Raw genomic sequence first — 26,091 nt, forward strand, 5'->3', positions numbered from 1 at the left:
ATAGTGTTGAATTTTTCTGTAGCTTTGGCTTTTACACTTTTGGTAGCTTTTAGTGGCCTTTAAAAGTTGTTTTACTTGGGAATGTTTGCATAGCAAGGGGATCTTTATTTAGAAAATTACATGCTCTAGAGGTGACTGCTATCCTGGAAGTGCTAATAGAAATTAGGTAGTGATCACTTTTGGAGAAAAAATGGAGGTATCCTAATGACAGGCTCTCATTTCATTGTGAAACTACTTTTTTAAGGTAAGTGTCCCTAATTGTTTTTAAATAGGTAATAATTAAAAGGAAACAATAAAGAGGATGGATGTTTCTTGAGTCTTTCTAGAAATTTGAGTATGTAATTAATATGTTTACTGACCTGATAAGAGATGTTTGTAAAAGAAGATGTTTTGCTTAAGAAGCATTTTTGGCTTTGTTGGAGGTGGAGTATAAAAAGCCAGGGGAAGGGAGGAGTGGAGGAGAGGGACAGGCCATTCATTCTGCATTGAAAATGAAGAGCTTAGAAAACTCAGCTGATTCAAATTTCAGTTTCCCATTTAATGTAGCAAAAGTCTACACCCAATGACTAATATTTTATCATTTGAAATTTTTAAAAGTCAGCTAAGTTTTTCAGCAATCCTAAGAAACAGAATTATCACATTTGCTACTGTTGGAGTTGAGCAAGGTTTATTTAAATTTATATAGATCCTGAAGTAAGTTAAAATGAGACTTTCGTGGGATTTGCCATAAGCTCAGCTAGCATCGAGTATATTTTCATCACTATCTTTGTGGGCCATGATAAACTGCCAATGGAAAGTCCATCTGCTTGGAAACAGCTTTTATATTAATCAAAACCCAAGAATGGTAGTAGTGGTATAGGCAGAGTCAAGATTTATGTAGTCCCCTTATACATTATACCATACCAAGGGGAGTATTGACTAATTATCTTTTATCTTGGAAGTGGTAGAAACATTAATTTCTCCTGAAAGATGGGTTTTGATGCTAGAAGAAGGAAGGTTTCATTTTGAACAACTATAGTACCTTCAAAATCATTTGAGAATGCTTAATGTGTGATATTTTTGAGCAAGAGAACAATTAGTGATTCACTCACATTGCGGAAAGTTTCCATTCAGCTACCAGTTAAACTTAACTCTTAACAGTGAAAGGGTAATTAACAAAACTTGTGTGGTTGAACAGATATAGAGCAGAGATGATGTGGAAAATATCCAGAGTTTCCTAGTTAAATCCCAGGTTAATCAAAGTGGTTTTTAATTTAGCTTATAAATTTAGGGTGATAGTTTTCAAACAAGGTGTTAGTAAATAGTTGAATTATCACTACATGATTTTATGAGTGCTTTCAAAATCCAGACACAAGTGTCTAGATGAAAAGATGTGTACTAGACATGTTGGTGTTCATCTTCTCATTAGGGAGAATGAAGTGAACATTCATCAGAAATGAATGTCAAGTGTATTCAAGCATATTTACTCCCTTTTAGAGAACCTCTTATGTTAAATAAACAGAGGCACAAATGTGACAACTAACAAATGTGTATGTGCCACTCATGGTAAGAGGCACTGATTCTTTAAAGGTGAATTAAATCTAGAGCCTACTCTGAAGTAGCTTATGTTTGAGAGCTTGAACATGAGACAGACTATGTAGTAGTAATAATAATAGGTAACTTCTTTACTGTGTGTCAGATTTTGTTTTAAATACATCCTGTTCCAACTCCTTTAATTCTTACAACAACCTTATGAAGTAGGTAAAATAATTACTTAAACGAGAAAACTGAAGCATAGAAAGATTAAGTAAATTTTCCAGCCCTGGCCGGTGTAGCTCAGTGGATTGAGCTCGGGCTGAGAATGAAAGGGTCACTGGTTCAATTCCCAGTCAAGGCACATACCTGGGTTGTAGGCCAGGTCCCCAGTGGGGGCCATGTGAGAGGCAACCACACATTGATGTTTCTCTCCATTTCTTTCTCCCTCCCTTCCCCCTCTCTAAATAAACAAATAAAATCTTTAAATTTTTTTTCCCCCAAAGTCATATAGTTAATGAGTGATAGAACTGTGTGACCTTGATCTGGTCACAGATTACATGCTATGAACCATAGTGTTTTATTGATTCTTGAAAGAAAGCATTGGGCATTCATAGGAATGGTTTTTGAGGGGTGTTCACTTGCAAATGGTCATGAGATATAGACTTACCATTTATATCATTTCTGATTTTCCCGAAGCCAGAGAGTTTCATAATGCTATCTGATAAGCCTGCCAGAACATTAAGTGGAAAGATTTCTTCTTGTGGCACGGAAGCTAAGGGACATACTGGGTCTGTCACTAGGGGAACATGTTTAATAAAAAACCCAGAATCATTCTGGCAGAATAAATAAATAAGCATTATTTAGACAGATGTGGAAAATCTTCAGATGGCTTATGTGCCTGGAAAACAGCTGATCAAGATCAGTAGATCAGGAGACTTGGTAGTCAGTGAACAAAGCAGCATAGCTCGGCATTGCATGAGGGCAGATTTGTATATAGACTCTCTTAACAATGAGTTGATGCTTTAAAAAAGAAAAAAAATGTCTTTCCTACTTTCTTTTACTTAGGGGTAGAAGAGAGAAAATTATTTAATTAAAAAACCCCTTTTAATTATAGTAGTTTTCAAACACACGAAAAGAATAGTATAAGGAACTGCCATGTGCCCATTACATAGCAACAGTAACAACATGTGGCCAGTCTTCATTTGTTCCTCCTTCTGGCATCTGTCTCTCCTGAAATATCTTAAAGCTAATTCTGGGTGTCATTAATTTCATCTAGATATCTGTCAGTCACATATCTGCTAAGTGACAAAGACTCTTAAACATATAACCTCAGTGCTGTTATTACACCATTAAATAGATGAAACAATATCAGATAGCCACTCACTGTTCAGATTTCCTCAAATGCCTTACAGATGCCGTGTTTATAGTTGATTTGTTCAAGCTGAGATCTCAACATGGTCTACACACATTGCACTTGGTTGATATATCTCTTAAGGTATCTCTTAAGTTTCTTTAGATCTAAGAGTCGTTTCCTCTTCTTTCCATTCTTCTTGCCATTTATCTATTGAAAATATTGGGTCCTGTATTTTGTAACATTTTACACATTTTGGATATGGTTGATTATCCAGCTTCCTGATGTGATCCTTTTAGTAATTAGTGTTTTGCATGTTCTTCTTTGTATTTCCTGTGAATTGGTAGCTGGATATAGAGGCTTGATCACATATAATTCCGTTTTTTGGCAGGAACACTCCCAGGTAGAGCTGTGCATTTCTTGTTGTATCACATCAGGAAGCATGTGATTTCTGGTTGTAGGTCTTGTTAGGACTGATCTGTGGGTTTAGGTGCTGTCACTGTAGGCTGCAGGGCCCTATCAGGCCCTGGTGGTCTGGCCACTATCAATGGTTTTTGTCTAAGTTAATTCTTTGATTAGGAGCTGGTTAACTTTTGTTTCCAAACATTTGTGGGCTCTGCAACTAGTAGTTGTAGTCTGTCCCTACCCCACCCCCACAAAAAAAAAGGGAGAGGAAGAAAAAGTTTTGTTTTTTGGGGGGCATACAATTGAATGCAAATTATAGAGTTAAGCATTGACCACCTCTGACTGAATTGCACCACTGTTGAAGGATGTGAAATTTTATGTATATATGCACACCACACGCAAAACCACTTATTGTGATTTTTCTGTACTTTGAATTAAAACTGGATATTTATTTTTCATACTCTGGAATCTGAGTTGATCTAGTCATTAATCAGGGTTCTTTTTAACTTTTTAAAAATCTCTTAATTTCTGAAGATAATAAAAAAACCATGTCAAATAATAATTCTTGATTTTTTTTATGAAGTTGTAGAATCAGTGGGTATGTGAGACTAATTCTGCTAAGGTAAGATCAAACCTAAACTGGAGTGCAGCTTTGTATATAATTTATATTTAGTGTTCAGAGTGCTCAGGGCCTTCGGGGCATTGCCTCCTCAGTACTTGGGGTCCAGAATTAGTCATTGGAAAACCCTCTGTGAGAATAGAGTAAGAATTCTTATTCAGAATATTAAATAACCTGGTGAAATACTTGTGTTCCAGTTAGCAGTGACCTCTTCAGTGACCAGTAAATTCTTGTCCACAGGTTTAACTATTCACCCTTCAGTAGTACCAATTTCTTAACCAGCTGTCCTTTTTCACTATTCCTATTCAGTCATCTATCTTGTAACTAAATTTCTCATGATATTCTAAAACTGACCTGATCTTGTACAAATGTAAGTAACAAATCAGAGAAATTTCAGTCACAGTACTCTCCTGTACTTATATATTCAGGAAGTAGATAGGATACAACAGACCCTCTTTAAGTGCAATTTACTCTTGATTAATATTACTTTATTCTAACCTTTTAAAAACCTAAATGTATAGTCCTGGCCAAGTGGTTTAGTGGGTTGGAGTGTCATTCTGTGTACCAAAAGGTTGTGGGTTCCATCCCCAGTTGGGTTGTGTACAAGAGGCAACCTATTGATGTTTCATTCTCACAGTGATGTTTCTCTCTCTCTCTCCTCCCTCTCTCTCTACCCCCTCCCCTCTCTCCCCCGCTTTCTCCTTCCCTCTCCCCACCCCTCTTTCCTCTCACTCTACAATCAGTAAAAGCATATCCTTGGATGAGGATGAAAAAAACCCCACCTCAATTTATAGAACCCATTTATGGGTAACAAATAGTACTTAACTGTGTTCATTAAGAAATAAAAGTGTTATTCACATCTTCATGATTTTTAAGTTGGGAGGTATAATTCAGTGGAGTTCAAAGAAACTATTCAGATGCTGGTGAGAGGAGCATAATAGTGCTTTGTGTAGAAGATGCTTATTCATTTTCTACCTCTGTTATTTGCTTTAGTAGTTACATAGTTGGATCTAAATTTAAATTTAGATGGCAAATCATTTAAAATTTCTTTAAAAAGATATATAGTATAATACAGCACTGAAATGGAAAAAGTTGAATATAAAGGAGATTTTCACATGTCCTGTAACTTGAGACAGTGAAAAATGGCAAATATCTTTTTAAAAGCCAGAAGATGGCTAACTCATGTGTCATGAGGTTCTATCATTAAGGAACTTTTCTCTAAGTCAAAGCTTCCTGCTTTTTCAGGGAATCTACATAACTTCTAGTTATACATATTTTGATTGAGAAAAAAATGAAGCAACAAATTAGACCTACCAAGAAATACACTTAAAACCCCCAATTGACATGTCTGAGTGAATACTATTTGTCCTAACGTTAAGTCAAAAACTTAAGCTTGGATTATTCATTAATTCAGGAAATGCTTGAGTTCTTATTATATTACAGGTGCTGTTATATAAAATACTGTGTCACTGGACTGCTATATCTAATTTCCAGAGGTCAGAAGTCATCCAGACAAATACTAGGTTCTGAGTGTGGAGAATGTGTATGTCCAAATGTTGACTGTGTACCTAAAAAAGAAAGGGGTTGTTATATAGATATTATAAGATATTGACAACTAATTAAAAATTAGAAAGTGTGGTTTTTGTGTTCCTTCTCTGCAGTTATTAAGTTATTGCTAAACTATTGATGATGTTGTAGATTTGGGGAAGTCATCTTTGAAATAAAGCTTTACTTCTGCTTTAGGTAGGGCAGCCAGCCAGCTCCTAGAACAAAACAGTAACTAGCTCGCTGGATTGAGTGCAGGTTGTCTCCAGCCACAAATGGTCAGTAAAATTGAGCCTTATTGTTGTTTAAAGGTGCTATTCAGTGGTAAAAGTTTATAGGAAGGCTTTCCAAATTACCTTAATTGAATTAAAAATATATGCAAAATTATGTGTATGAAAAAATTGATTCCTTCTTTTGCCTTTCAGAATTCCTAAGGACATATGGTAAAAAGCAGGGTTATTATAGGTAAAGTTTTATATGGTCATGTGAATTTTTTGCTTTGGGAATAGGGTAATTGAGCAGTAGGGTGAGGGAGTCAAATGTTTCCTGGAGAGCGGAGAGAAGTCAGCTTGGAATAAAAAGTTAACTGTTATCCATTATGGAGCCAAATAAAAAGGAAAAGAAGTACATAAGACCTGTGTGATTTTCCTCAGTTAGCATAATGTGGTCATATATGTTCATTCTTCGCTTAAAAAAAGACCTTTATGAAATCAAAAGTTTGGTATTTGAAGGACTTCTGGTTTGATAATCCTTGATAATATGTTATATTTGTTTATAAATCTACTACTGATATACAGAAACATATATTCATACATAATATCTTTCCATTTTTATCTCTAATTGAATTGGAATATTTTAAACTTTGTTTTAGGCTTACTTACAGATTTCGATAGTATAAAATATCAGTTACAGTATGAATAGACATAAAAAGATTTATTTCTTGAAACCAACTTCTGTTGCCTTTAGAAAATCTTAATATTCTTCACTTTTCTGTATTCCAAATGTTGACACTCAGGTATTTTCTGACAGCAACTGAGTGTCCAGTTGTTATTGGTGGAAGATGAGTTCTTGCAGTGTCATGAGGAAAAGAATTTCCTGAGACCTGCACAGGGGGAAGGGCCTTTGTGGTAAACTTTATTGGTGATGTAAAATTACAGGGTTTCCCCTCCTGATTTCCCAGTGTCCCATACTCGCCCACCTGGCCATGGAGAAGGTCCAATCTTGTCTTCAGTAGGGCCAGGGTGAAGGCCACTGTCCAGAGTTTCTGCTCTATATTAAAGTCCAGTCCAGCCCAGCCCAGCCCAGCATCCGCTAGCTTAGTGTGTGTTTCCAGCTGCAGTCCATTGTTGTGCTATGGTATACAGGCTCCCTGGAGTCATTGCAGCCATGGGACCCTGTGGTTGTTAAGCCCACATGGCCATGGAGAGAACAGGTAAGTGCACCTTGTGAATGCTGGTCATTTAGAGAGAGAAAGAGAGAGACAGAGACCGTGTAATAGAGTTCATTAATTTATACTGGTGGGTATCCTATTTGATGAAAGTCTGGTTTTGTTGTGTAGTTGATAATATTATTCTAAGTAAACTTTTTAAGAAAGAGAAGCCAGATCTGGCTATTTTGGTAGATCCTCAGTTTGGGTGTTTCTGTGAATATATTACCTGCCAGCTCACATATAGATCCCTGTAGCCTGTGTCCTGGAGCTACTATTAGAGCTCTAGGTCAGTGGTCTTTAGCCAAGAACAGCCCTGTTTTTCCTTAATTGTGTTGTATAGGTGTTCTTTTATTCACATCATGACACACAAAAAAGGTTTGAAGTACTAATTGAAAAAATACTGGTTGCCTAGTGACAATTATATGGTTAATGTGTTTATATCATTTATGGGTGACAAAAAGTTAAAGTGGTAATGATAGAATGTTGGGTTTATCAAGTGGGAGAATAAATGTGACGTTAAGACGAGTGAGCACTTGGTTCCTGGTTGAAGTTCAAGCACACCGTGCTGAGAATACCTGCTGTGATATGCACCCCTGCCTCTATAGTGAGGTTGGTTGGAAGCCACTGCATGAGCTCGAGGGAATGATTAAAGTCAGAGCAAGCCTTGTGACTTTTTTTCACACAGCTTTCCTGAGTTTGTGTGTTATGTGCCTTGTCCTACTAGAAAGATGACTACCAAAGAGTAAGAGGCAGTTGTGCGGGTAGTTTTTCAGAAATCCTAATATTGGTGCATGGTCAGACAGTAACATAAAACTTTGGGGAGCTGATGGGGAAGTTAGAATGTCGAGGGATCTGATTGGGAGGGAGAGCACTCTATGGCCTACCTGTCATAGAAGAAGGGGTGACTTTGGCTGTTCTGCATAGAAACTTTTGTTGGAATTGACCAACATGGTGTTTGTGTCTCACTTGTGTCCCTGGGGCTGCTGTGGGTATGTTCACAAATTTGAGGCTTAACAACATAAATGAGCTGTGGATTTGGCTAAGTTAGTCATTATTATGTGGATTTAAAGTGTTCTCAGCACCTCGACAAGGTGCTGACTACCTGTAAACGACTTGCTGTGCTGTAACCATTCCCCCTTCTTGGCTAGACTCTCAGCATCATGCATAGCAATAGTTCTATTGTATGTGAATGGAATTAGTGCAGGCATGTAGCCGGTTAGGCCTTTCTTAGTAAGGATTGTGAAGGATGATGATATACAAGAGAACTCTGTATAACCTGGAGAGAAATGAAGAACTCAGAGTTATTAGCACATGTCTTCCTCTTCTCCTACACTGGAGTAGAGGTTGTGATGACAATAATGGCAGCCACCTCTGGGTATCCATTTGGAACCTTCTCTAGGTGGGTGGGTAACTGGAGTTTCAGCTGTTTTTAGATTTTCATGGAGGCTGTGCTTGAAAAATAATTGGAGCATGGCATTGTGGGGATAATTGTCTTGGATAAGCTTTTCCGATTGTGTTGGAGATTAAAATGTTAAATTTGGCTGATCCATATACCTTCAATTTTTCAAAAGATATCATTTGTGAAATATTACAAAATGGTAGGGTATGGAAGTGTCCAAGGTATATTAATAGGTATATGAAACTCTATATGTGCATTCTTAAGACCTTTTTTTTTAACTCCTCTAGGCCTCCATAAGATTGGTTTCTTTTGAAAAGCTCTGGTTTGAGTAGCAAGGAGATTGTAACTAAACCAGAAACAATAAATGCTTAATGTAGAAAAACTAAAACGCAGAAAAGCAGAAAAAGAAAAAATAATCATCTATAATTCTAGCACATTGAATTAGTCACCAGTGATATTTTGGAGAATGAAGTTGTGTTTATTTTAAATTATTATTCTCAGGTATGCTTTTATTAAAATGATAATTTATTAGACATTCCTTATTACTTGATTAAAAAACATTATTATTTATTAACATTTTATGGTGTCAGTAGTCTTTTTTGGTGGATTTTTTTTTTGGTGGTAGTGTAGTATTCCAGTTATAGATGTGCCATAATATTTGTAACCAACCTAGCATAAATATCACTGCTTTGACTACCTTTATTTGCATTTTGTAACTTCCTAAAGGGTAAATTCTTAGGAATGGAGTTACTGGGTTAATTGTAAGGACATTTTGAGATATTTGCTAAATATTGCCCTTTTTAGAAAGTGGACCAATTTATATTTGTAGCAGTCATTTGTTTGTTTAATCATTTGTCTACTTCAATTTGTTTACTGAACAAATGTTAAGGATTTATGTGTCCAGTGTAATTCTGGGCATTGAGGTGCATAAGAAATAGAATTTCTGCCCTCCTGGAGTTTAGGGTTTGGTGGGGAAGGCAGATGGCAACTACAAATAGATGTAAACAGCTGTGTTTCAAGCTCAGAGGAGACTATCAACTTTTTCAGACATTTGTTAACATTAATATTAGGATTTTTTTATGTATGTGTGGTATTAAAGGCAAAAGTTGAATTTTAATTTTTTGGTTAACTAGAAGAATTTGATGATATTTTTTCATGTTAATGGTTTATTTGCACTTTTTGTTTGTGGGATATTTGCTATCATATTGATAAGTAAAGCCCTTATATTCTGCCCCCACCCCACAGTTTTTAATTTCAGAAGGCAGTGACTTCAACTGTGGCTATGTAGTTTAGACAAAGGTATATTCTTTTTTGCCCTTCAATGAACCTGGGGCCCTCACAGGAGAATTTGGGATCATGGAACTCCAAAGCCAAGATTCTGCTCAACAGAATCTGTTTAAATCTGCCTTCATGACTATATGGACAAGCATCTCTAGGCCTGTTATTTCAGTGAAGCCTTGACTTTTGTGCTGTGTGAGTAGTCCCAGCAGGGCCTTCCTGCATTTGCTGGCTCCCTGTGTGTTTTTGAGGAGTTTGGACTAATGGGGACTTGGCCAGTTTAGCCTGAGGAATTATATTTGCTTGCTAGTAGTAGACATCTGGCTCACAGTCGATCAAAAGCGATGCTGGTGTTGGTTTTAATTAATTGCTAGCTCAAAGGTGTGGCTTCTATAGAAAGCCATAATAATGGCATTGTGCATAATTGAGTTAAAATTACTGGTGATCATAGAAGGGCTCATGTCATGTCAGAGTGAGTTGATGGTTAGCTGAATCAGAGTGAAGAATCAGCTGAATTTCTAACATTAGGTTTGGAAGGCTTTTAAGGCATATTGTGAGTTTCATTCCATGGAATTTACTGTGGTAGAAAATGAGCTTAAATTTTTTTCCTTGTGGGTAGATCAACTTGGGTTCACATTTTGGGCTTTTAAGCCTACAGATTCTCTTTCCCTAAAGAAATCTGTTAACCAAACAAGAGCCTCATAGTAAAATAGCCTGCAATAGGTCAAATGCCCATTTTTGCTTTTATGTGGAGTCCAGGGATCTGCTAAGAGCTATTATGCCTTTGTGTCAAGGCAGCACCCCTTCAGGAACTGATAGATGAATAATAGAATCTTTGGTATTCTGGGTTAAAAAAGATCTTTCTACCCAAAGAGAGCTCTATGAATCATCTCTCACAAGTCAGGAATGCTGACAGTGCATTACTTCTGTTATTTCTTTGGCAGCTATGCCTCTGAGGTCCAAGTTGTCAGATGGGGAAATGTTTAACATTGAGGCAGCATTGATTAGTGTTAGGGAAATACCACCCTAATTCAGGTCAGGACCTAGCCATCAGAGACCTCAACATAACTGATAATAGAAGCTGAGAAAAAATGATTGACATTGTAGGTGGTACTGTTAAACATAGGTACTCCTTTATTCCTCCCAAGACCCCTCTGAGGAATGTGCTATTAATTTCACTTGATAGAGGAATGGGACTGGGGCTGAGAAGTGAAGTCACTTGCCCAAGAATGTATATAGTTAGTAACTAGCAGAGTTGAGTTTCAAAACTAGGTAAACTGGCTCTATGACTCTATGTTGGATTTTCTAGGTTCTAACTGAATACCGCTGGAATGCTGGATTTGAATAGGATTAGGGATTTTTATGGGATAGTACTTTAAACAAATCTACAAAGGAAACTGAATTTCTTTTCCTGTTTTTCACATTTATTGGTTTAACATGTATCAGACAAACTTTTTCCAATTTTTTCTTTTTAGAGAATTTAATAAACTAACTTCAATCAGTTTTATACATCATAGAAGTTACCATTTTTTCATAGCTACTGTTTACCAGCCATTATATTTTTAAGATATATTACCCCTCATCACAGCAGTGCTGCCAGGTGAGGGATTGGATTTACAGATGTGTAAGTGACTGGACTGTAGAAATATCCTTGTTTTTACCCTTACCAGTATTCCAGTGGTGATCATTTAGGATCTAGCAAAAAGAATTTTCTTCCCTCTTCCTACGCTTTAGTCTCTTCCTACCACATTCATTTATAATATTTTTAATCCTCACCCGAGGATCTTTTTTTGATTTGATAGAGAGAGAGAGAGAGAGATCTGAGAAACACTGATCAGTTGCCTCCTATACATGTCCCAACTGGGGATTGAACCCACAACCTTTTGGTGCACGAGGCAATGCTCCAACCAACAGATCCACCTGGCCAGAGCCACATACCTTTATAATTTTGTGAGGATGCCAAACCAGTGTCTGTGGATAGGTCAGCTATCTTATCTATCTTTTTGTCTCTACTGCCTGGCACATTAGCTTGTGTATAATTGTGATATTTCTGCATGCATGGCTATGTAAATTATCACATTGGACTTGTTCCAAATCTGTCTTATACAAAAGTGTTAAAATATGTTAGAAGAGGGCTGTTAGCCTATTTACTTGGTTTCTTAAACTGAGAATAATTCAGTTTCCAAAATGCCTAGTGCATAGATGAAGAACTGTTTTATTGATTGGAGTTCAGAGTTTTAAGTGAGATTTATGGAATTTTGGAAGTTGCTCACTGTTCTGTATTACAGAGTGGAGGAGGAGAGGGGCAACATAGTATTAGCTGATAGTAGCTCATTTAATACTTGGAAAGCCTTAGATTGCAAGTCTAGGACAGAACAGACAGTTTTCCAGTTCTTCTATTCCAAGTCTAACTTCCTTCCTCTCTTATTCTCTTGAACTTATGAAATAAATGAGCACACTCATTACTGTAGTAATTTAGGCAAAAGAGGAAATGAAAATAAGTTCCTGTCTACCACTTTGTTTCCTCATTTCCAAAATTGTTTTAATATAAAGTTACATAGTTAGAATTGTGTTTCTCATTTCAAAACCAATGATTATAAATAACTTAAAAAGTTATTCTGGATTCTCTTTCTGTTTTGAAAATAAGGTACTAAGAATTAAAGCCAAGGAAGAAATGAGACTTTTAGGCAACCCCCCTTCCCCAGCCCAGGTAGGATGCTCTGAATACTTGCAGGTCAATCACCAGACCTATACATTGTACTTTAAGTTTTCACTTTTTTGTCTAGACTGGGTTCTGGGGAATTCTTCTGGTGGCAGCGGAAATTCCTTAGAGGGACTGATTATTTCCACCTAGCTGTTTTGGCCTGTGAGTAGTGGCATAAAAGAGCAGCTATTTAATTTTCATGATTCTGTTTGTGAGTTGAGTGGTAGTTCTGCTGAGCTCACTCACATGTCTGCATTGATCTAGTATGTCTGTTGCACCTGAGTGAGTTCAGCTGGGACAGCTGGTGCTTCTGGACCTCTTGTTCCATGTGGTCTTTCCTTATTAAGGAAGTTAGACTGAACTGCTTTATGTTTAGACTCCGTAGTTTTCCAAGAGGGTGGAAGTGGAAGCCAGAAGGCCTCAAGGCTTAGCTTTGGACGTCATTAAATATCCCTTCTGCTATATTCTTCTGGTCAAAGCAAGCCCCAAGGCCAACCTGGATTTAAGAGGTAGGGAAATTGACTTTATTGATGGGAGGAACAGCAAAGTCACATTACACAGGTATGGACACAGTGAGTTGTGAATCATTTTTATAACGATCTACCACATAACCCACACTGATTTGTTAGTATTATATCAACAAAGCCTCCTAGGTAGGTATGGCTCAGTTGGTTGGAGTGTTGTCCCATATACCAAAAAGTTGTACGTTCAGTCCCTGGTTGGGGTGGGTATGGGAGGCAACCGAATGATGTTTCTCTTTCACATTGATTTTTTTTCTCTCTCCCTTTCTTTCTCTTTAAAATCAAAAGAAATTTTTAAAAATTAAAAAAAAAATGTCATCCTCTAGAGGCAGCTATTACACATTACAGGTCCTTTAGTGATCCTTATTGCCATCAGCAATATGAACTTTGCTATTACTGTTTCAGATTTGGTGAAATCACATCAAAATGGTGTTGAAATATGTAGGTGGACTAAAATGTTTTAGAGATAGTCTCCATTCTTACAGGTTGCAGGGGAGGGTTCTGGTTCTCTCATTCTGACCATAAGGGTAACAGAATCCTGCTTTCCTATGATACAATAAAAGAAAAGAAGTCCACTAGGTTGTATGAGAGAGTAGTGCAATATTGATTTAAAAAATCTAATACTAATTCAAATGAATATTTGTTGGACTGCTCTTTTGTTTTAGTTACCTATTATAGGTGATTTGCAGAGCTCAAAGATAAATCAAGATAGTTAAACATAGAACAGAAAATTATTTACAGTTTAATGATGGGAATAGCCTTGAGGAGGAAGGGAGGGGGTTACAAAGTGGATCCAGTATAAACATAATATCTTTCTGAGGATAGACTGGTTTTGATGGTTTTGGAAACTAAATAAATAATGCTGCTTCTTAATGAATAATGAGGAAATGACACCTTTTCCTTATCTGTGGAAGGCAAGAGAGATGCCTTTGTAATCTAAATTGCAGAGAGTAGTCATCTTCTGTATTTGAGTGGTAGACTCTCCTGTCCTTGGTGAGTGAGATCTTTGGCCAAGGTTGTACTCAACTGTTGAATCAGTGTAACTGATTATGAAAGTGATGCTAAAGGTTTGTATTGCTTGAGAAGATACTGGAGGAAGAATCGCCAGGGCTCTTCATCATCTTGCTTAAGCCAAATAACTGAAAGATGTCTTCCTTCCAACTTCAGTATCCTGTGAGCCTGTGAGATGTTCTGTGGTGAGAATTAGAGCTAAATATAGTCTTAGGCTTTAGTGAATATGGATGTGCTTGGGCAAATTCTTGTTCTTCAATAATAGTTATGAATATTCTTGAAGATCCATGCTTGGGAATGCTTCATCATGAGAACTCTTAAGAAAGAAATTGTCTTAGATGATGTGGACATTGTTTAAATAGTGCTGGGTGTTCTCTTGAGGGAGAGCTTTGAAAGGAAAATTTCACAGGTGGTGCAGAGTTGGGTCCCCTCAGTTCTGGAGTGGCTGGGTGGGGCCTGAGGCTGCTGAACCACCTAGGCTAGCCTCTGGACTATCTATGATTCTAATTTTCCCAGTGTGTTGAACAAATGTCCTCATTTTCTCTATAAGCCAGAACATGGAAAAAGTTAGGCCGCGTATAGCAGTGCTTTGGAAATATTTGGGGATGTGGACAGATACTGTTTTTCCTATGTCAGTCAGGCTTCTTGGTTGCAAACAACAGAAACTTAAGTCTAGCTAATTTAATCCATACTTGAGTTGTCTGTCCATGTCAAATTTATTTCCAGATCAATAAACATTTGAAAGCATTTTCTACATAAGGCACTGAACTTCAGTTTAAGTCTATAACGACAATTATTTCTCATAGGAGAGAAGATATTTTCTCCTGCCATACAGAAAATTTAAGACGTTTGATCTTGCCTGGTTTCTGTCCTGTTGTAGTTAAAGGGGAGGATCTGTTTATCTCTGCTCATTGGTTCAGAATTACTTATTTGGTGACAGTCTCACTAAAGGGGGAATTATAATCACAAATTTATAATCTTTCTTGATCAATTAATTTAAACCCTGTTACATAAATATTGTAATTCCTATTAGCTTCTAACAATCTCCACAGGCCAGTTACAGTGTCACTTCTTTCCATAGACCCTTTTCTTTCTATGGAAGTTGTAAAAAGTTCATATTGGTCTCATATCCTATTTTTTTGTAGTCTTGTCATTAAAAATATTTGAATACAGGTGGCAGGTTGCCTTTAGGGTTCAGTTTTTGGGCCCTTGAGAAAGAGAAGTAAAGATAAGAAAGACCAGTCCTAAAGAGGTTCTTAGAGAAAGACGGGAGAAGAGATATTTAAACAAACAAACAAGCAAGCAAACAAACATAAAAGGCCCATGTGTACAGATCTACAGATAGCCAGAAATATCCTCTCTAAAGTATTGTAAATGTTGCCTCTTTCTATCCTTCCCTGAATCTCACTTTTGATTGACTTCCTGGGTTGTTCCTTTTCTCTTCAAGACTGCCTTGTGAGTTCATTAAACTGATCATCATCATTTGGCAAGGGGGGCCAGGGCGAGGTAGGAGCCCTACTAAGAATAGGCCATGTAGCTTAATCTTACCCTAAACCCCCTGGCACCAGTTTTAGGCTCTGTTATCTCTGCTTAAAGAGGCTTTGAAGTTTTATAGAATTATTTAGTGGATTTTGTTAGTGAAAGATCAGAGTATATACTTGGATATTTTTCAAGATAGTTGCACATGTTTATGAAGTATAGTGTATTTAAATCTAATTTATGCAAGTTAAGTCACATTCTATTACACGTGTTTGTTTAATTTTGCAGTAAATACCCTTTGAAGACCCCAATTTATTTGTGTTTAAATGTGAACGCAATGCTGAAAAAGTCTCTCTGTTTATGTGTGTGTATTATACATAAATATTTATTTTTAATAAAACAGTTTTTGTTTTAATTGGAGTAATATATTTTGTTTGCCTGCAGATATTAGCTACTGTTCCCTCAAATTAGGCTTTTAAAGAAAGGGCTAATTTTGGTACTTTTCTTTGGATAGTTTCACAATGATTCTTTGTTGTGTTATTGTCCTGCATTTGATCCAAGTCTTTCATCAGTTTTTCACCATGTAGAGATCATGGATGATATACTGGGTTGTTTCAGACATATACCACATCCCAGGTGTTGTTCAGCTTTTGGTTTGGGGTGTTTTTGGGGACTGAGCTTGTTCTAATTTATGATTGCACAGGTCCTTAACTGAATGTTAAATCTTTACAAGCTTTGCTGTATAAAGTAAAATTCATAGGTTCCAGGGATCAGGACCTGATATGTTTGGGATCCATCATTCAGTCCACTACAGTCTGCCTTCTGGCCCCCAAATATTCCATCTGCCTCCTGTTCAAAATGCATTCACCCTAGAGGTCAAATCCAGATATCACCTAGACTCTAGTGTGATCCATTTTGACACAAAATTTCTCTCTACCTGTGGACCTAGAAATGAGAAGACAAGTTACCTGTTTCCAAAATACAATGGTGGGTCAGGCATTGGGAAAAATTGATGAGAGAATAGGAGAAAATCGAAGGATAAAAGGAGTCAGCAGTCCCAAGCAACTTCAGAGTTCAGCAGGGCAAATTCCATCAGGTTTCAAGACCTGAGAATAATCCTCTGCCTTTAAATATTTCCTAAATACAAATTTCCAAGAAGTAAAGGAGCATATTTATTTAATTTTTTTTTTGTATATTGCCCTTTCACCAGAAAAGATATATCAATGTACTGTTCCACCAGCAATGTGTTGTGCTAGTGGTTATTTTACCTAGTCATTTAGATCAATATGTTATCATTAAAACATATATATGTATATTTATAAAATAAAACCTAAATGTTGCTAACCTCACATGAACAAAAATGTTAACTGTTTTTTTTGTGTTAGTGCCTTTTCATGATTCTTTCATAATTTTGCTTTACTATTTATACCCTTGCCAATTTTTAAATTTTTCTTGATTTGTGTGATATCTCTATATAGAGTTTCTGATTTTGTATTGCAAGAATTTTCCCAAGTTTTATTTTAATTTTTTAGTTTTTTTGTAATATACAGAATTTGCCTTTTAATAGTCAAATCTGCCAGTTTTCATAGAGTACCTTCTGCATATATAGTTTGAATGTCCTTCCTTACTATACTTGCTGTCAAATAAAAATGATTTCAAAGTGAATATTTCGTACCTGAAAGGCAAAATATGGGGACAATTCATGTCATACTATGCTTATTTCTGAAAATGGTGTGTCTGGTCTTTGGAATTCACATCCTGTAGAAAGCCCACCCCTGAGACCAGGAACCAGGGCCAGGAGCTCTGTGCTCTTCCTTGCAGCCTTGTCCACCTCTCGTGGCTTACTCCTATGCTCAGAAGGTACCAGGCTGAGCCGGGTGAGCTCTCTAATACATCCTTTGAGTCCACTGAGGTGGGAAAGTATTTGGGTTGCAGAGATGTTGTTTGAGTAGGTAGATAAATGTGTAATAAACTATGAAGAGTGAATGCTGGAAAAAGGATCCTTAAAATGTACATGAAACCAAGATGGCCTTAAAAATGCTTAAAAACCAAACCCTGCTACAAAGTTTCCTAAAATCCTAATATACTAAAATCCTAAAGAAATTATTTACAAGATTTATTGACATAGAAAGGAATATGGTCAGTGGACAAATCATGTTACAAAGCATTATTATGGTCTGATTTTAATTATAGAGAAAAAATATCTGTATTATATAGAAAATAGTCTATAATAGACAATGATTAGATTGGGGTACTTGGACTTGTAAATGTATATAAATATTTTTTAAAACTCTAAATATTTTATAAGTGTATATACAATATTTTATATATTTTTATTTTACCTTTCCTAAATTTTCTGTTTTTTTTTAATAATGGATATTGTGTGCGTAATACAAAACATTGATATCTCCTTCCTCTCCATCTCAATAAAATTGCTCCAAATAAGTGATTATTTGGCATACCTTTGATACTAATTTGAAGTTGACTCTACCATGATACTTTTTAGCCCATTATGGTTGCAAATGCTTCAGGTTCTGTACTCAGTTGTATACATTACATATGAGAGAAAATGATATTTGTTAAACTAAGGCATTAAAGTATAACACTAGATAGGTAGTAGTTTAGCATTTATCAGTATAACTGCTGAGGTAAATGATTTTGGTGTTAGTGGTAGATAGTGGTGTTTTCATTTGCAAAAGTGTTAGCATCTTTGAACAATATAATCTTGAAGTACTGAGCATTGCTTTCTATTTTACTGGAGCATAATGAATGATATTTACTTTTTCTTAATTCTGAGAAATTCTTTACTGCCTTTCAAAATACTATATTAACTAGACATTAAAGCAAATTTTTCTTCCTTTTGGTTTGAATTTCTTATGCCCTCAGATTAGTACCTGTTTTATAGTACTTGAAACTTTTACTTTTTATTTGTTATTTCTTAGGTAAACGCAAAGCACTGAAGTTGAATTTTGCAAATCCACCTTTCAAATCTACAGCAAGGTTTACTCTGAATCCCAATCCTACAGGAGTTCAAAACCCACACATGTGAGTATATCTGTAATCAAATAAATCAAATAAAAGGCTCAACTCAAGCAAAGGTTTAAAAGTTATTGTATTTTATGAATTTTTTTTGAGTTGAGAGGTTGGTATTTCCATTATTTGTATGGGCCATTTGAGATATTACCATTTGAACTTAAATAGAAAGCTATTTGTGCTATAGTCTGAAGTAGGTAAGCACAATTTTCCTTTTTAAAGTTTACTTGAAGGGAAAAATAGCTGATGATTCAGATATGTTTATATCTTTTTAATTTCTATATCACTGATATAAGAATATTGTTTATATCTTTCTTTCTGGATTCCCAGTTAAATTGTAAGTGGTATTTAGGAAATTTAATTCTCTCCTGTAGATCTGCACTGATTATCCCCATGACTGGGTAACAAAAAAGAACCCATTCTTAGTAAACCTACTTCCTGTAAGAGTTCCACATCACAGTCAATTGAAACAATGTGTATATGTCAGTGTACAGATGTCAGTGATTAATTTTTAAATTTGTTCCCTGAATATTTTTGTTATAAAATAGATATAACATCTCACTGAAAGTATGAGAAATATCTGTTAATTTAAAATAATATCTTCAGAATAATATTTTATAGAAATCTTTGATTGAATTGCTGTGTTAATAGATAATGCCTTTCCCCAGAAAAACCTGTCGTGAACAGGGTCAAAAGCAGTGGCTTTACATTTATATTTATGTCCATAAAAATAATTTTCACCCAGTTCTGGTATTGAGAAGTATAAAGCAAATGGTAAAAAGTAAGGTTAAAAAAGCTGTCAGAATAACTTTATTTTATAGTTTTCAGTAATTTCTCAACAATTTATATTTATACCTTATTAGACTACAGGTATATTTGTTCCTCCCAAAGAGGCATTTTTGTTGCTGTTTTCTTCGTTTTTGATGTTAGGTATCCATTGTATTTATAAACAGTAACAAATAGGTAGAAGAAAGAATGTCTTGCAATAGGAATGCTGAAAATATTTTAACAGCAGTGTCTAGAAGGGAATAAATGTGTATGTATGTGTATGTGCTCTTACACTTCCACCTATAACCTTAAAGGGAATGAAAGATATTTTAAATGAAAACTGCAGTAACAGTTTATTTAAATGGGAATAGTATCTGTCAGTTTAATTAGACTGATGTTCATAATGAGATTTCTTGTCAGACCTCAGCCTGGAGTCCCAGCCTTTGTACCTTCTCTGAAACCTCAAGTGGGGGCCATAGTATTGAGGAAGGAAACTCTTAGTACTTCTTAATTAGTCAGAGCCTCAGCAGCAAGGAAACACTCTCCAAAGAATTTCCTTCCTCCTTTCCTAGAATTTTTAGTGAAAGCTAGTACAAAACTAATTCTTGAACATAGTCTACTTACCTTGGTTGCTAGCTGAACCATATATTTGAAGTCTAAGAAAGATGTGCAGTAATTGCCAAACTTGAGATGTTTATTTTTCATCTTTTCTTTTATTTTTTAAAGCCCCCTTGGACAAAGAGAAAGACAACTTGAACTGGAAAAACATTTACATATATTTGAACTCTCTTTCCTCAAGAGTTTCTTCATATAGAGAGAATTTGTGGACAGAATCTTTTTATCTCATTTTTTTTAGGATAGAAATAGTGGGGAAAAGCTTTCTTACAAAATTTGAGTCAATTAGGTCCTTTTTTTGGTTTGTTTTTGTTTCTGTTAAACCAACTTCATAATAATCCTATAACCAGCTAGGCTTCTTATCCTTTGTCTCTTCCCAGGAGGTATTAAAAGTTTGAGAAGACAAAGTAATAGGCATTACTGCTGGATAGACTCTTGAGTATTTGATTTCGGTGTGTAAAATCTTAGACCCATACTTTGAATTTTGTTACTGCACTGGTTTATTATCTGGATCCAAATAGCAACGCCCTGCGTAGACATTGGTTGAAGACAGCTACATAGGGCAGCACATCCCCTAGGCAGTCCACCCTCCCGTCCCTTTCATAAAAGAATGTTTTGTATTCTTCCTCTGAATTGTGTGCTATTAGGCACTGAAAACCACTGCTGGTACTGTTTAGAGTAAGTGGTTTGCAGTTAGAAAATATTACTTGAAGTTTGTGGGGGTTTGAAGAAGATATCCTGTGTTATTTATATATGTTTCCTCCTTCTAAAATTTCTTTGCACTTTAGTTGCAGATATAAATACAAAACTCTGATGAATTAAGGAAAATATAAGATGGACCATATAAGCAATGAACGAAGTTAAGCTGCATCCTGGGAACAGGTTTCTGATTATCAGGTGCTTGATGTCTCCTGGCTGCAAGGTTCTGTGAGAGACTGAAAAAAAAAAAAAACACAAAGCACCATGTCCTTATTTTCTGTGAACCAACAGTTTAAACAAATTCTAAGAAATGATAGTTTCTTAGAATGTTTCTTTTTCATCTGAATTGGCTGTAGCAATTCAGAAGTAAGGAATAAGGTAATACAGATTGAATGTCAAATGAATGGTGCAGCAGGGTTGGGGAGAAGATTACTTTAGATAAAACAGTTTGGTGAAGAGTTTCATGAAACAAGATTTGAATTGGATTTCGAAAGACAAGAGAATTGATAGAGAATAGAGAGAGAGGTGGAGAGAATGGAGGATGGCATTCTGGTGAGTGTAGTATAAAACTATGTAATTGTAGCAGAGATGTTACTTATATATTACCTATTTCTGTCTCTAATTGGAAATGTTCAGCATTTTTTTCTTTCTTCTTGTATTCTGTAATTATATGAGGAAATGCTTAGGTTCAGAAAATTTTTCTCTGTGTACTGGAAGAACTGTTTCAGTTTGAAGATTTATGTATCTGTTCCTGAGAAAATTTCTGCTGCTTTTCTTTTTTTAATAGATTCTTTTTATGTTTTTCCTATTCTCTCTTCTTGAAATGTGTGTTATTTGGATGTTGGACATCTTGAATTTTCTGGGTCTTTGACTTTTCTTTTGTATTTGCATATCTTTTCTTTTTCTCTTTATACTCTGGGAGATTTCCTTTATTTTCTGACTCTAATATAGAACATTCTATTTTGATTTTAATTTCCAAGAGTTGATTGTGGCTTATTCTTAGTATCCTATTCTTAATTTCGGTCTTATAATTCTTGATTATAGATAGTTGAGGATGAGGAAATTAGAAGACCAATTGGAAGCTCTGGTTATTGATGGTCCACTGGAGCTTGCCTTTAATTTTCTGTTAATGGCTTGAGAGCTGGCTATCAGGCCTTCAGTATTCTAGATGCCAGAATAGTAAGTAGGACCAGTAGTCAACCTAGGAGGCCTGATTCTTTCCAAATAGTATGTTTATTTTCTTTAGAGACATGTTCTTTTTTAAAGAGTTTAGTTATATTTAGACAGAGGGGAAGGGAGGAAGAAAGAGAGGGAAACATCAACATGTGGTTGCCTTCTGTGCGCCCCCTACTGGAGACCTGCCCAGTGCGACCAGTCGTGTGCCCTGACTAGGAATCAAACCAGTGACCTTGCCATTAGCAGGCCAATGCACAATCCACTGAGTCATACCAGCCAGGGCAGTCTTTTATTATTACTATTTTGAGGGGAGGGGGAAGAGGAAAGGAGGAACTGACTAGACCTTTCTTCTAGAAAGGATTTTAATATTCATCTGTTTCTAGGCCTTCATACCTTCCAACTATGGATCTTCTCTAAAGTTCTGTTGGGACCATTATTTATCTCTCATTTCTGCTGTGTGCTCCTTCCCATCATGTGTTATAGACTGTAGTTTTCTTCATTACTATTTTTTTTAAACTTTTAATTATGGAAAGTTGCAAATATATACAAAGCTAGAGAGTGGCAGATGAATCTGTATGTATTTATCCATCAGCTTTAGCAGTGTCATCAGTTAATGTGGCCAGTATTGTTTCTCTCTGTTCCTCAATTCCCTCTGCCCCCTTAGTTTTAACCAAATTTTAGACATATTATTCCATTTATTAATATTTTAGGGTGTATTTCTAAAAGATAAGGACTCTTTAAAAAAACATAACTACAATACCATTATTACATCTCATAGAATAAGTAATTTTTTAGTATCATCAAATAAATATATTATTGTACTTCAGCTTTTTTTTTTTTTAATAGTTTGAAGCAGGATGTTAACAGAGTCCTACGATGCACCTGGCTGGTAAGCCTGAAATCAGAGTCCCTTCTTGTGGAATTGATCAGCTTTTGCTTCGTTTACACATTTTTGTCTGCTGTTAGGCATTCAGAAAATTTGTTCAAATCTTTCAGTTTCTCATTACTTTCTTTTAAAAAAATCATTCTTTTTATGTAAGTCCTTGGAGAATGAGGGGAGAACCGGAACAGGAAACCTTTGTTTTTAATTACCATTGGTTAAAATTATCATATACATTTCTAACATATAAAAAATGAACATTATAGAGACTTTTGTTCCTACTACCTAAATGTAACAGATATTAACATTTTGTCCCTTGGCTCTTTAAATGAAAGATTAAGCAGTAAAACTAAAGAGTAAAAGGAAAAACTGAAGAAAACTATGTGGCTACCTTTTAAATTTCCATCAGGATTGGATTAGACTAGGCATTCTAAGTCTTTTTATTACCCCAGAATTTTTTTTTAAAAATGATTGTGGCAGGCTTATGCTGAAGTCATGTTCTATATATAAATTTGACATGAACAGTAGTAGATTTTCTGCTATATTCTGTGCTTTTGTCATGATGTCTAATGTGTGAATGCTCTCAGTGTACTGAATCATTTAGAATGCACCAAATACAATCATTACTCTGAAAGAATGGCTCCTTTATCTTTACAATGTATCAGAATTGTACAAGAAGAAATACTAGAGTAAAAGCTAACATTGGAAATGTATAATGATACATAGAGATACATTTAGAGGCGTAAGTGAAACATTTTGGAACCATATGTTCTAAGTTTAAGGGAATGCCTTTGTTGAGACCTCTAGTATCTCAATTATCTTTATTACATTTGAGCAGAAAAAGGCTCAGTTGTACTATAGAACTACTAGAATTTTCAAAATTCCCCAGTTAATCATTAGTTTTCTTTTATTTTTTTTATTCTTATTTTTTTAATCCTCACCTGAGGATACATTTATTCATTTTAGAGAGAGAGGAAGCATTGGTGGGGGTGTGGGGGAGCTGGAGAAACATCTATATAAGAAAGAAACATCACTCAGTTGCCTCTTACATGCACCTTGATCAGGAATTGAACCCTCAACCTAGGTATGTGCCCTGGCCATGAATTGAACACACAACATTTTGGTGTATGGAATGATGCTCCAAATAACTGAGCCACCCAGCCAGGGCCATTAGTATTCTTTTAAAGAACACTTTTAAATACTGATTTTAGAGAGAAGAGATGTGGGGAGGAGAGAGAGAGACAGAGACAGACATCAATTTGTTCTACTTATTTATGCATTAAATGTTTGCTTCTTGTATGTGACCTGACTGGGGTTGGAAACCACAACTTTGTGGATTGGGGTGGCTCTAACCAACGGAACTCGCTACCTGGCCAGGGCCTAATCATTAGTATTTTTAATTCCATGATGAATCTATTCCAGTAGAGCTTTATCTTAAATATTTCTAAGTGTACAGCTTAGTGGCATTAAGTACATTCACTTGGTTGTGCACCTGTCCCTATCATCTATCTTCAGAACTCTTTCATTTCTCATACCGAAACTCTGTATCCATTCAGCACTAACTCCTCACTCCTCCTCCCACCCCCAGCCCCTGGGAGCCACCACTCTACTTTCTGTCTCTGTGAATAGACTACTCTAGGTATTTCATATAAGTAGAATCACACAATATTTTGGGTCTGGTATATTTTACTCAAATAATATTTTTATACTCCAGCTGTGTGGTAGTATGTGTCAGAATTTCCTTTTTAAGGCTGGGTAATATTTTATTGTATGTGTATGTGACATTTTATTTACACATTCATCTGTGATGGACATGTGGGTGTTTCTCTCCTTTGAGTGTAGTGAGTAATGCTGCTGTGTGAGATGCTCTTTTAAAGCTTGCATATCGTACTCCTTAAAGGTCAGAAGAATTTTGAATCTTGTCCTCAGTCCCACATTCTACTTCAGTGACCCAGGCAGTTGTGGTATATCCCCTTAGGTGAGAGCTCATTGCAGGAGGGATTGTCAGCAGAGGGTGTGGGTGAGCTGATTATCTACGTGGGCCATACCCTAGGGATTCTGTAGTGTAATCCTCCTCAAGCTGGGGTTGATGGCTCTGGTACTGAGGGTTAATTCTGGGATGTTTATTTAAAGAAATTAATGATAAATGCTGTTGAGTTGCTTATCTAGTGAAAGTCAATTGAATTTTGGTGTTTTAAATCATATGTGTTTTTGAATCAGAGACTTAGGCAGACATTTAAAAGATATCCTTGTTGTTTTAACCTGTGGTCCCACAAAGTTCTGCTCTTTAAAGAAATGTCTGTGGGTTTTTTTTTTTGAGCCTTTGATGAGGTTTCCAACCAATTCTAATCAGGTAACAAGTTTTTAAGTTCTCATTTAGTTCAGAATATTATAGAGGTCTTTTGCCTTTAATGCAGGCATGTTTCTGGAAACTTGTATCTATTAATAAGGAATTATGCTATTTAAGGGAAACATCGTATCTTTTTAGGGTGTTTTTTAATTATCATTTACAGATGAGTCAAAGTATGGTTATATTACTGTTCTTGAGCAAATTTGTTTTCCCCGATTCAATAATTGTCTCATTTAATGGTTCCACGTGAATCTTCTCTCAGCATAATTAAATACATTAGTTTTTGTTTTTTGTTTTTGTTTTTAGAGTTGTGTCTCCATCTGTATTGCTGTAATCTGAAGTAGTTGTACTGTTAGGCCAGCTTCATTGCTGTTGCTGTTGTTTTGTGAATGCCTATACTACTCTCTTGATTTTGATTCCCTGCTTCTGGGATTTTATGTTGTTTTTGTTTGTTTGTTTGCTTTTTCAGTTTTTCAGCACATTTTGGGGGAGTATATCTTCTAATGGCTTCCTGAGATATGTTTTTTTCTTAGTAAGGGTTTTGAATCTTTGCATGTCTGAAAATGCCTTTATCTACCCTCTTAATAGATTAGTAGTTTTATTGGCTGTAAAGTTCTCAGATATAAATTTTTCTTCAGAGTTTTAAAGATATTGCTCCAGTATTTTGAGGATTACTGTTAAAAAGTTATATACCATTGTGGCTTAGGAACTTTGGAATATGACCTATTTTTGGGGGGTGTATGTATGCATATGATTTTAGGGTTTTGTCTTTTCCAGTGTCTGAAATCTCACTATATCTGTTTGGTTTTATTTTCCTTTTCTTTTATCTTTTCTTTCCTTTATTTTTTTCTCACACGGTGCTCTTGGTATAATCTTTCAATCTAGAAACTACTGTCTTTCATTCTAGGACAAATGATTCATTTATTTACTTAGTCTTTTGATTTTTCTCTTCTAGTAATTCTGTTCCTGGAATGCCGCTTTTAGGTTTTGGACTTGTTAGTTTGAGTCCTTATTTTTCTTGATATTTTTTCCCCTTCACCTTTATATGTATGATACTTTCACTTTTTTGTTTGGTGTTTGGTTGCTTCTTGGTGTTTGTTCTCTCTCTCTCTCATGCGTGTTCATACACACACACACACACACAATGAGTCCACAAAAAGCTGATTGGAAACTTTGCGATTTGACTGGTGGGAGTCATAGTGAGGCGAAGAGGAGAGGTGCCTCATTTTTTTCCTTTGGAGGATTCCAAAATGTCAGTATCAGGAGGTCTTTTTCCTTTTCTTTTGGGAAAAACTTTTTTCTTCCTCATAAGAG

General features: G+C 35.8%; 1 protein-coding gene across 2 annotated transcripts in view; it reads left to right on the forward strand.

Moving 5' to 3' along the window:
- Positions 1 to 26,091, forward strand: part of MAP2K4 (mitogen-activated protein kinase kinase 4) — a 113,210-nt gene that overhangs the window by 12,678 nt on the left and 74,441 nt on the right. For both annotated transcript variants that reach the window (XM_045824491.1, XM_045824492.1), the window contains one exon: positions 18,199 to 18,301. In XM_045824491.1, the coding sequence (XP_045680447.1) occupies positions 18,199 to 18,301 (103 nt within the window). The remainder of the gene's footprint in view (positions 1 to 18,198; positions 18,302 to 26,091) is intronic.

The sequence above is a fragment of the Phyllostomus hastatus genome, unplaced genomic scaffold (genome assembly GCF_019186645.2).
Source record: "Phyllostomus hastatus isolate PE091 unplaced genomic scaffold, TTU_PhHast_1.1 phas_scaffold_55, whole genome shotgun sequence".
Lineage (NCBI taxonomy): Eukaryota > Metazoa > Chordata > Mammalia > Chiroptera > Phyllostomidae > Phyllostomus > Phyllostomus hastatus.